General features: G+C 34.3%; 1 protein-coding gene across 1 annotated transcript; it reads right to left on the bottom strand.

Annotated features, from left to right (window-relative positions):
- Positions 1–413: 413 nt before the first annotated feature.
- On the bottom strand, positions 414–11663 carry LOC126831985 (tubulin gamma-1 chain). The gene is made up of 13 exons (XM_050562669.2): positions 11525–11663; positions 8976–9026; positions 8523–8584; positions 7902–8069; positions 7218–7286; positions 6405–6484; positions 5954–6080; positions 5097–5183; positions 4175–4324; positions 3172–3324; positions 2470–2631; positions 1917–2108; positions 414–1399 (listed from the first exon to the last, which is right to left on the bottom strand). The coding sequence occupies exons 1-13, from the start codon at positions 11571–11573 to the stop codon at positions 1382–1384; spliced, it is 1368 nt and encodes a 455-aa protein (XP_050418626.1). The 5' UTR covers positions 11574–11663; the 3' UTR covers positions 414–1381.
- Between the last annotated feature and the right edge of the window lie 172 nt (positions 11664–11835).

Raw genomic sequence — 11835 nt, forward strand, 5'->3', positions numbered from 1 at the left:
AAATCGCTGTCATAGACGATTAACTTTTTTATTTCTAAAGACTGATTTGGAGAAGGCTTTAAAACAAATTTGAGTTCAATTGTATTCTGAAAGTGTCTACTAGGCGAACAGAAACTCCAGTTAATCATCGATAGCATTTATATTATAGTTTTGAAATGAACTTTGTGCCTTTCAAAGGCTGACGGAGGTACCCAATATAATACCCCAGTCCCCTGTCTCAAAAAGACAAATGGCGTGAGATGGGACAGTTTATTATTGTCTTCAGATCCTTGTGGTCAAAGTAATATTTGTAATGCACCTAATCTGTAAGATCAGCTATAGCTTTTTATTTGCAAAGGTCACACCGTTTTGAAACTTATTAAATTAGAAATGTACCTTAGTTTTAATATTACAAATCAAAGATAAGACAAAGCTAACAATAGAAAGAACTGATTTATTATAGCAATTCCATTTACCTATTTACAATAACAGTTCGAATTTGTTTAATTTTTCATGAATAAGTCTTGGTATTAATCATCATAGCACTTTTATCAATAACCACAACACAGTAAAAACAAACTGGATGATTAACAAAAGCCAAAAATATAATCTAAGCAAATCCATTACCAAGAAACTTATCAACAAACAATGGATAAAGCTCACAAAATGATCTGGGGTATCCCAAGATCAAATCAAGATGGTCACGGTAATCTAAGAACTGGTCAATTTAAAAGTACTTTTGATTTGAGTATGGTATAAGAATATTGCTCTAACCTGTCCTGGTGTCCAGGTAATACAGAAAATATTCCAATTTCATGATGTCATTATGTATGGGGTTGTTATACCTTCGGTTATCATGTAGGACTGACATAGCACATCCTTATATATATATCTATAATTTGTATAATAATTTATTTCAGTAATCAAATATACCATTTGGATTATGTAACGCACTAATGCATTTTCATAAATTAATGCAAGATTTAAAAGAGGAATAGTACATTTATAGAGCTTTGATTTTTCACTCCTGTTGTCAAATCTGGTCATTTTTCTCAACATTCTGATGTATAAGGACACCCGTTGGTTCAAACTGTAATATTTATACAAACACAAACTGATTTGAGTATTTTCTTTAAAGCGGGCCTGTCTTTAATTAGCCCTCATCAGTAGGACAATAAACCCCATTTCATTTAAATAGAGTTATGTTTATCACAATTTTACTGTTTTAGTATCAATGAGTTATTCACATCTTTAAGAACATTCTCATCAGATCAATAAGCATCTTATAGCTAGCACATAAATAAAATACATGTTTATCACCCTTAGTAATATAGACCAATCTTTGAGTGTATATGTAACACTATATATTATCACAGATTCAATCCAGACAGATCGTTTTTCTTCAAGTAGATGAGGCAGTCTGAAATAAAACAGACTGTAGTTAGAGTCATACTGACATAATTCACCACATTTAGATACACACTTGTGATAAAAATTTGGGGACTAGGAAAGGGAACACAATCTGTTATGTTGTGAAGAAAGCAACACATTAGCAATATTATTTCACAGCCAAGAAGACCATCTTCAACAATATTTAAAGATGCATTAGCATTTTGGAGATCTTTGTAGTCAGCAAAATAAAAATGAATTATTTGAGCTTTGCCCATACACATAAAACTTATAAATTTGTATGTTAGGGCTAAATTCTTTGAAATGACTAATAATGTTTTACCATTGGAATTGACTGACACATAAATTCTACAGCTAGTCCATTTCAACATGAGTCAAATCAAAAACAAATGCTCTGCCTGGAGCCTTGTTTACTAAAGCTTAATCTAAAATATCTCAACATTTAATTACAAGTAATTTTGAGACTAACAATGTCACAGTTTATAATTAAGGTAAAGCAAAGCCCTGATGCTTAATTTGAATTTTACCTGTGATGTTCCCCAACCAAGATATCCTGGTGTTGTGGCAGCATGATATTCATCTACCAACTGTTGTAATACTTCCCTTGAATTATCAAATTCATCTAAATTATCTTCAAATATTCTCTCCTTTTTAAACTGATCCATAAAGGCTTCTCTTTTACGTAATTTATCAAACTGACGTAATGTTCTTTCAAAAAGCTGTAATAATGAAATATAAAGAAAAAATGTCATTGACCTTTAACTTATGGACACATATGCAATGCTACAAAGAATAGTTTTGCCTACTCTTCATTTGAATACCAAATGTCTACAGTGTTCTTAGGAGAATACCTGTGTCTACATGGGTGGATCTCAGTTTTGGTACCAGCACTAGCAAATTTGAAATGGGCTTGTTAAATCACCCATGCCGGTATTTGATCAGGGAATATTCTAGTCAAAAGTCTAGTGCTCTAATTACTTGGACCCCCAACCCAATATTCTGGTGTCATACCAACATGGATACACCAAACCACATTTTATCTTGAATTGAAAGAAGAGAAAAATGATAAAGAATACTTACAGACACAATACTGGTATGATTGGCCAACATTAAACCACTAACACGATGTGAAGTTTGTACATATGGTGATTTACGAGACAGAGCCACTTGGATACTAGCAGGACCCCATGGTATGAACGTTGCTAACTTTCTTTCTCGGATTCTCTGTAGACTCTTGTGTACCTAAAATAGACAAAATAGATGTATGATCAGTACTGCACTTGCATCAATCTCTGGTTTTCAGATAAGCAAGGATCTCGCAAAGGTTGTCCATAACTATACTAGTCCAATGTCCATACACCAAAAAGTATAGTTTCATGATTGTAAATTTTTCCTGAAAAAAACTTTACTATGCAAATAAATACCAGTAGAACATGCTTTAGGACAGTCCCAGTATCAATTTTATTGAATCATCACACCAAAACATGGCAATAGGGATGCCTCTGTAATCAGGAAAGAGGAATGTAGATGTATATTCATAGTTGAATCAGTATTTAATTTCTACATCCATACCGATTTTCTGATAACCTGTCAAATTTACATGTGTGACAGAATCATCATTTATGCATTACACAGAAGAGTTTGTCCCAGTGTATTTATAAAGGATAAAACTGTAGTTAGGAAGTATATATGTCATAGCAAGGGGTGGGCGACTTATATAAGACAGCCACCCTGTCTAGTCCATTAAATAAATATTTGTATTTAATAGATAGATATACTTACTTGTGTTGGATCTACTTCACCCTGTATAATATTTAATATAGATATATAACAATGATTAGCTTGTCTTTGTACTGGTGTTGATACCATCATATTTTTAGGTTGTAATAATCTTCTCATAACATCTAAAACTGTCGTTTTACGTACACTAGCTACCTACAAAAGAAAAATAACAATGTTATCAAATAAATGTGTATACATTAGTACCTAGAACCAAATTGTTATTAACACTTTAGCAGTGGGATTTATAGGCAGAAAATACATTCTAGTACTTAAAAATGCATTATATTATTTTGGCTTCAAAAGTTAAATAAACTATTATTTAGACATTTATTCACAAAACAAGCTCATATTCAGCTCTCTAGACCATTGAATGTCAGAGATTTAAACGGTTTAAAACACAGTCGCCATTTAAAGATTTAACATAAAAATTGCAAAGTCTCAAATGACAATAACAAGTACTGGTGTTATGATAATCTCAAATAACAATAACAAGTACAGTTGTTAGGATAATAAACAATCTATGCCGTATCTTGATAAAACTTCAAACAGTGATAACTCGCTCAATATATTAATTTTTGCATTATCTATTTTTGTACTACTATAGCAAGAACAGCCAGCTCTTTATCTAATCTTACATAATGCATCTGTAACTAGCAAAATGGTGAAACCTACAAAAAATAATACACAGTTGATTTCGACATCTGAAATTAGGAATGCAGTACCAGTTTGAATAATGAAAAGACCCAAATTTTAACATGGCTCAAACTTTTTCATGATACAAACTTTTCCATTCCCCAATCCATCGCTTGCTAAATCAGTTGTGCCTGAAACTTAGAATGCAACATTCACGTCAAGAATGTAGATTTGAATATGACCACGCGTCAGAAGCACGCTGACGAAGAAGAATTGACCACATGGAAATTAATCAGAATATTCCATCCACATGATTTATATGTGAAACTGATTTATCTGGAACTGGCTTATCCAAAGGTTTTCAAATTACCTGTGAACTAGTAGATAGTGGTGTGTAGCCAGTCATGAGAAAATGGAGTCTAGGTGTAGGAATTAGAGATGCTATTAACCCAATCAGATCATTATTCATGTAACCTGGGTAACGTAATGTTGCTGTACTGGTTGACATCACTGTTGATACCTATAACAAAATATCAAACATAATAGACAATGTTGATAAAAAAAATAGTGCAATTTTTATTGTGGCGGTTGATAATAATTATTTGGGATTTTACTATTCACTTAAATCCGAGATGTTCAAATTAAAGTTTAGACAAAATATGGGACAAATAGACCCAGTGCCGTACTGGGCCCATCTGTCCACCTGTCCGTCACAGGTGGGCCTAAGCTCATTAAAAAAAAGTGGGCCTAAGCCTATAAAGAAAAAAGAAAAAAGAAAAGAGAAAGAAAGGAGAGGGGGAGGAAAGAAAAGAAAGAAGGAAAGGACAGGACAGAGGACAGGAGAACGAAAAGATAGGAAAAAAATGACTGACAAACAACACAAAAAAAGAAGTGTACTAGAATTCTCAAATTCATCTAATGATAGTGCTCTTAGGTCATTCTGTTATCTAATTGTATCAGGAAATCAAAAATTTGCCTTCTGCTTTGGTCTGAAATGCTTGGAAAATGGGGAGAACCCCAGCAGACTCCCCTCGGACGTTCGCGCTCCTTCGGCACGCTCGTTTCGCGCCTTCAACGCGTACTTGTGTGGGCCTTGGTCAATGACCTAACAGGTGGGCCAAAGCCCACCAGTCCGGCACTGAATAGACCCATTTGTCAATGAGATACAAATTATATCCTATAATAGTGGTTTTTATGGAGTTTTGAATCAATTTATTTCCTTGTAAAAATGATAACACCTCTTTAAATGAAGATATCAACTATTATTTGTTTGATTGAATAAGTTTCCTTACCAGCTGATTAACTTGTCCGAATGTAGGTGTATCTATATGTAATCTATCAGCAGCAATACGATTTAATGCTGTGTTATCTAAAACAACCTACAATACATCAAACATTCACTTTAAAAAATCATAGGCTATAAATTTCTTTATTCCATACCATTTTTTGAGGAAAATGGGACATCAAGTTGAACTATAACAGATAAATATCGGTCAACATTGACGCCTTTGAGCAATTAGAAATGTGAATACTAGAAACTAATGAGTAAAATATCACTTCTCTTCACCTCTAGGTCTATTATTGAGCTACTCTTTACTCAAGAAAAACCATGGTCTTTCATCATAACTCTTTAGCCTTTGGAGTTTGGACAGAGCCTGGGACTGATGCTACATAAAGTGCCTCAAACTGCCAGAGTCACATGATAGTTGTGCACCCCCTTTCCACCATAGAACTGTAAACAGTCCTACAATGCAGAGAGCTATTCAGATGGTTTGAGGCGTTCTAGGTAACAGATCAAATGGAAAACCATGTAATGGGATCCTTTGCAGATGGAATTCAAAAAGAAGTACATGTAGGTCAAAAAGCCACTGTCCAAGCAAAATACTACCTATTGCACTGCACACATTAACACAAATGCAAATAACCATATCCAAATACTATTCAAAACGTGGCCTAAATAAACCAGTAATTGTTCTTCCATAAGTATGTGTTATAATTTATTGTTCTATCCAGTTACTAAATGCCTCTAAAAGATTAAAATAATTGTTGTATAGTTTTAAGATGTTAAAACTCATACTTTTCTTTCAATCATTTTATTTGAGCTTTCAAAATGTGGAACAACCACCTTTGTAGTAAAAAAGAGACTTACAACACAATCAGCATTCTGTGTCAATCGTTTTAATGTTAGTATAGAGTTATAAGGCTGTACAACTACATCTGATACTTCTTCTATATTCGGAAATACAGAATACGTCTGAATCAACTTTTTGGGAAACCTGAAAAAAAATTCTCATACATGAATTATTTGAAGACTACAGTCAGAATAATTTGTATAGATATAGTAATTGATTATTTTGGTCTAATATTGGGACTATCACTTACAATGAAAATATCTTATCATACCAATTCTGCAATGTTTTTACCGTTAAATGAAATGGGGTTTAACCTCCTACTTTCTTGCTCCACTGGGCTAATGAAGACAGGTTAATACTTCTAGGAGGAGCTGACAACAAAATTATTTTTTCCAGTTCTACCTGGATTGAAAGTGCCTCAAACCAATGCATAAATGTAAATGGACTGCCATCATATGGTTCACATACCTATCATTAAGTCTTTCTAGAATATATGATCCCATACCAGATCCTGTTCCACCAGCAATTGAATGACAAAGCACAAAACCCTAAAAAATACAAATATCTCAATAATCTGGAGACTAAAGGGAGATAACTACACTTGGGTTCTCTGCCAAAAATGCATAAAGATCACAATTGTCACTAAGCCTGCCTTTCCAATAAATGTGTTTGACTGAACACTGTCTACCTCAGTCATCTTGCAATGTCCTGCTCCAAAGCTTGTACGAGGCTGATCATGAAAATTTTGAGATACATGATTGGAAGTTACATATCAGTAACTATCTGACGTACATATCTCTGTATCCAACCTCAGAACTCTTAGTTATCCTTCCACCTCTAAAATCCTAATAGCCTTGTACAATGATTTTAGATAACATGCATCATGTTCACTTTTACTGAATACTGGGGTTGTCATATTAATTTTTATCCATTTAAATTGTGTTAACAACTTTTTTACTTTACAGTAGTAATAACATTTCTATTAATATTACAATGATCATAGTTGAAAGAGATAGAGAAATAGGGTTTAACATTGCCTCAACACAAACTAGGTGATTTCAGGACTAACACATGGTTCAATTTTACTTCAATAATTCGCCTGCGCGTAGGGGTCTTTCGCAGTGGGAAGAAACTGGAGAACCCTGAGAAAACCTGCGAGGTGAATTGAAACCACGACAGTTGACTCAATGACAGACCATATGATGCATAGCGCACACGCTAACCATTTGGCCATCCACACCCCCCCCCAATAGTTAATTGAAGGGTAGATAGAAAACATACCTCTAAACTATCACTACCATCAGCTTCTCTATCTATTATGTCAAATACTTCTTCATATAACTTTTCACCCTAATAAAATACAAAATATACCTTACACATTTATCATAGGGCAAATTGATTCACTGTCTGTTCTCAATGACAGGCCTAGATAATCAAGATTATTCCCTACGAAACATAAACCTAGAACAAGAAATCAAATTTAGAAACATGCAAATTAGGCAACTCGACAATTGTTTTAAGAGTCTTGTAAAAGCAAATGGAAAATACTAGTATTCTGTTATTGCCTAAGAGGAGTATTTGGCAGAGAAGATTACTACTAAATCAAGCTATGCCTCTCCTAAAGGTATGGTCAATAACATAGCAAACTGAAACAAAAATAATTCGAAATCTAAGAACAAAGTCATAACAAAAGACTGTTATATAATTTGCACATAAGCATTTACTGTACAGGTACCGAAGCCCATGTCCAAGTTTCATACAGTTCTATAATGATTGGGTTAGGTTATTGAAGTTTTAAAAAAACCTTTGTCCTAAGCATTGACCAATGTTGATGATGATGGAAAGCGTCTCACTTTCAAATTTTTTTTATCATACATAACAATAGATTGTACTTGCTGAATCTTTCCTTGAATGAAAAAAGCAAGTTTAATACAAAAGATATTTATTTTCATGTTTCTAACGTACCTGAGTGTAACCACTAGCCCAGTTGTTACCAGCACCACCACCATGTTTAGACAGGTAAACATTCTCTGGATTATAGAGTTTAGCGTAACCAGAGTTCATGATGGTATTAATGACTCGAGGTTCCAAATCCAGTAATACAGATCTAGGTATATAGTGATCATCATCAGCCTATTTATAAAATGAAAAAAAAAAAAATCATATCCGGGTCTTTTATTTATATACTATCTGATAAGCAGTCAAGTTAATTAACATAGAAATTTAACAGTCATTAGATTTTGATACCATGAAATTTAGTGATAGAGAAATTAGATTTAACGTCCACACGACACAAACTAGGTCTTTTCGGGACTAACATCTGGTTCAATGCTATTTCAAAATTCGCTTGCACGTAGGGGTCAGAGAAAACCCATGAGGTTGGACAGGCGATCCTCCTCCTGGTCACCTACACTTGACTCAATGACAGCCCTTATTATTTCATATGCATGTGTTAAACCACTAGACCTCTCAGCCCCCCATATCATCATAAATCTTCAGAATAAATCAAATAATTCTTTTTCATGGTATAATATATATAATAATCTCCAAATTTATTTCTTCCCATGACAATTTTTTATTTGTTACCTGATAGAAAAACACATCTTTTCTGTCGGTTCCTTCTGTAGCATAATCTTCCAACATACCCTCTGAATATAATAAATGTTATATACATTGTAGTAGAACCATGTACTGAACAAAATACAGGTTAAATTGATTAATATTACATCTCAATATTTACAGAAATCAATGTGTATTTTCCTTTTTCCACTACAATGAAATGAAGGGTACATGGTTTAACTTTTCCGTTCTCTTTGATTCATTCACTCATTTCTAATGGAGGTGTCTAACACATTTACATTACCATGTCAATGTTAGAATGATGTATTTCCAATTCACTAAAAAGTTAGGAATCTGAAGTCTGTAATTATATTTATAGATAGGTAAAACTTTTTAAGGATATTTATATAATACACAAGGTAAAACTAATTTTTCAGTATTGCTCCCTTAAAAGGAAGGTAAGTTTAAATGCTTTATTACCTGGGCTTATACCATGCTCTGCACATAGCTGCTTCCAAAACTCAAAACCAACTAAAATGTATAAAGGAAACAAAACATTAGACAAGTCTCTAATTTATCTATACATGTACAATACAAATTATTAAAATTTCTGAAAAGCAAGATTTAGGTGAAGGAATAACATTAATTTGAGACAAAGATTTTCTATTTTATTCAAACAGATCTAGGCATAGTTTTCGAGCCAGCATGTACATGTAGCACTCAGAAAACAAAATTCAAAAGAAATAGGGTTTCTTTTCTGCACTGACTCGGCTGAATGAAGAAGGACATCACCCATACAGTCTGCTATGAGGGACATTTTGCCTAGACAGCGGCACTACAGCGTACACTTTTTTCGAATTTCAATTGTCCCATCGAAACGACTATATGTAGATATTGTCCTTGTTAGGCCATCTGTCCTGCATCACTGACTAGGGGGAACCATGCCAGAATAACCCGAGGAGCTATTGGCCAACACCAAAAGTGAACCTAAGACTTTGACGTTAGCAGCCAGCGTCTTTCTAAGCTTTCTCAGTTTCCATGCCATCTTTGCTTTGAGTAAAAGTAAGTAACAAATAAAAGTGTTGATTGAATTAACTTTTAAAGTGTGACGGGTTTATGTTGAACAATTGTTGAGACAGCAGATTTGTGTTCCATTGATACCGTCAGTTTAAAACGTTAAAAAACACAACTAAACATAGTTAACAGTAACACACTGATATCTACTAATATTTCTAAATTAAAATCTAGTCTCTAGATTTTATTCTCAAACTAACAATCCATTTTATGAGTTCCAGTTCCTAAAAGTTTCTTTTTATTTGAGTTTTATAGACAATCCTAGATACTATCATCATCATCAGATGCCAATTTGTCAACTCAGACAACTGGGCTATGTTTTCCTCTTCCACCGAATGATATATTGGGGCTTAATTACTACATGGGAATATGGGATGCACTTTGGTGCTGGCCTCGTCATTTTTGACAATGCATCATTCCTGGGATAAGGTTTAATTTGTTCAGCTCTATTATTTGTCACTGTCAATTTTACTGGGGTAAGATTTTTATGGCTATACACAGTTGTGTGTCAGTCCATTTGAACGCCGGTACAAATGTAATGGAATATTTCAAAACAAACTTCAGGTAACCAGGGATACAAATTATCTGGTTTACTTTAAAATATTTTAGTTTGAATTCTAATTATTTACAAAGATTATAATTCAATTTCAATTTGTTTATTAGGCCTATACTGGCAATACATTACGTCTTTGTTTCGCAGGCATTCTTAAATATTTGCGTTTGTCTATTTTTACAGTGCAATGGTCATAATAAGGCTAATTTGCAGGGCACCAGTTTTTACCACCAGCAACGTGCTGTGTTGCACATATACGCCTGTCTGTACTGGCTCTACTTTCATCATTCATACTCATAGTACGGTATAGAGATAATAGTCTAGTGATTTCTGTATGAAAATTTCAGAATATTCATATTTGGTCGACAACTCTAACAGAAAGGTATCACGTCATTTGGGACTCACGTCATTTGGGACTCAACACAAAAGACATTTGGGACCCAGTTGACAACATTTGGGACTTGCTTGGCGTCATTTGGGACTCAACACAAACGACATTTGGGACTCTTAATTACTTATCTTTTTTCGTTTTAGATGATGGCCGAAGACAGATTATGAATAATAATGAAGAAACTAAAACATTATTAGTTGTCTTTTAATAATAATAATAAAGAAATGAAAACATTATTAGTTGTCTTTTATTTATAAGAAATTAAAACATTATTATGTAGAAATAGTTAATTCCAGAGGCCCTGTGCCATTTTATTTGTTAATTTGTGAGCTTTTTATCGAAATGAAATGAAATGGAGTTTAACGTCCTACTGTTCTGCTCCTAACTTGGGCTAATGAAGACGGGCATACGCCATACAGTGTTCTATGAGGGAAATTTTGCGAAGGACAGCGGCACTACGGCCTACTCTTATATCGAATTCCAACTGCCAAGGGATCTTTTACGTGCACGCCAATGTGTACACGGGACCTCGGTTTTTCGTCCCATCGGAACGACTAGACAGCTTTCCTTGTCAGCCACTCCGTCCTGCATCACTGACAAGGGAGAACCATGCCGGAAAAACTAGATGAACTTTCTCGGCCAATGCAGGGATCGAACACCCGACCTCCAGGCTAGCGAGCTAGCGAGCTAGCGTCTTACCCGCTTAGCCACGTGATCCCCACTTTTTATCGAATCATCAAAGATAGAATTAGATATTGCCATGATGTCCGAGGGGTTTTTGAGGCGACATCAAAGAAAAAGTACAAGCAGGTGGAGGGAAAGCTGTTTAGTATATGGGACCCGAGTCCTAAACGACGTGTACCAAAGTCCCAAACGTCGTATACCCGAGTCCCAAATGCCGCGGTCATTTTTTGGAGTCCCAAATGACGAGAGTCCCAAATGCCACGAGTCCCAAATGACATGTAATCAACAGAAATAGTCATAAAATACATTAGAATTGGGCTATCGTACTTTGATTTCCACATTGTCCCAACTGCAATGTAATTATTTCACGTGGCATTCTGTCTATATGTTTTGCCTTTTCAGAAGTCTTGTCAAGGCTTGAAAACGGGCGGTAAAAATTGCGGAAGTATACAAAGGTTTAAAAGAGTAGGTCCGAGGTTAATAAAATATTTTTATGAGTTTCGAAATCTAATTATACCGAGTTGAAAAATATCATATATACAGAAATGTATAGCATAAACGTTTTCTAACATTTTGATATCGAATTTATTTCACGTATTAAGGAATAAGGATTTCTGGTTTTTCCTCTGTAAATCTGG

The sequence above is a fragment of the Patella vulgata genome, chromosome 9 (genome assembly GCF_932274485.2).
Source record: "Patella vulgata chromosome 9, xgPatVulg1.2, whole genome shotgun sequence".
Lineage (NCBI taxonomy): Eukaryota > Metazoa > Mollusca > Gastropoda > Patellidae > Patella > Patella vulgata.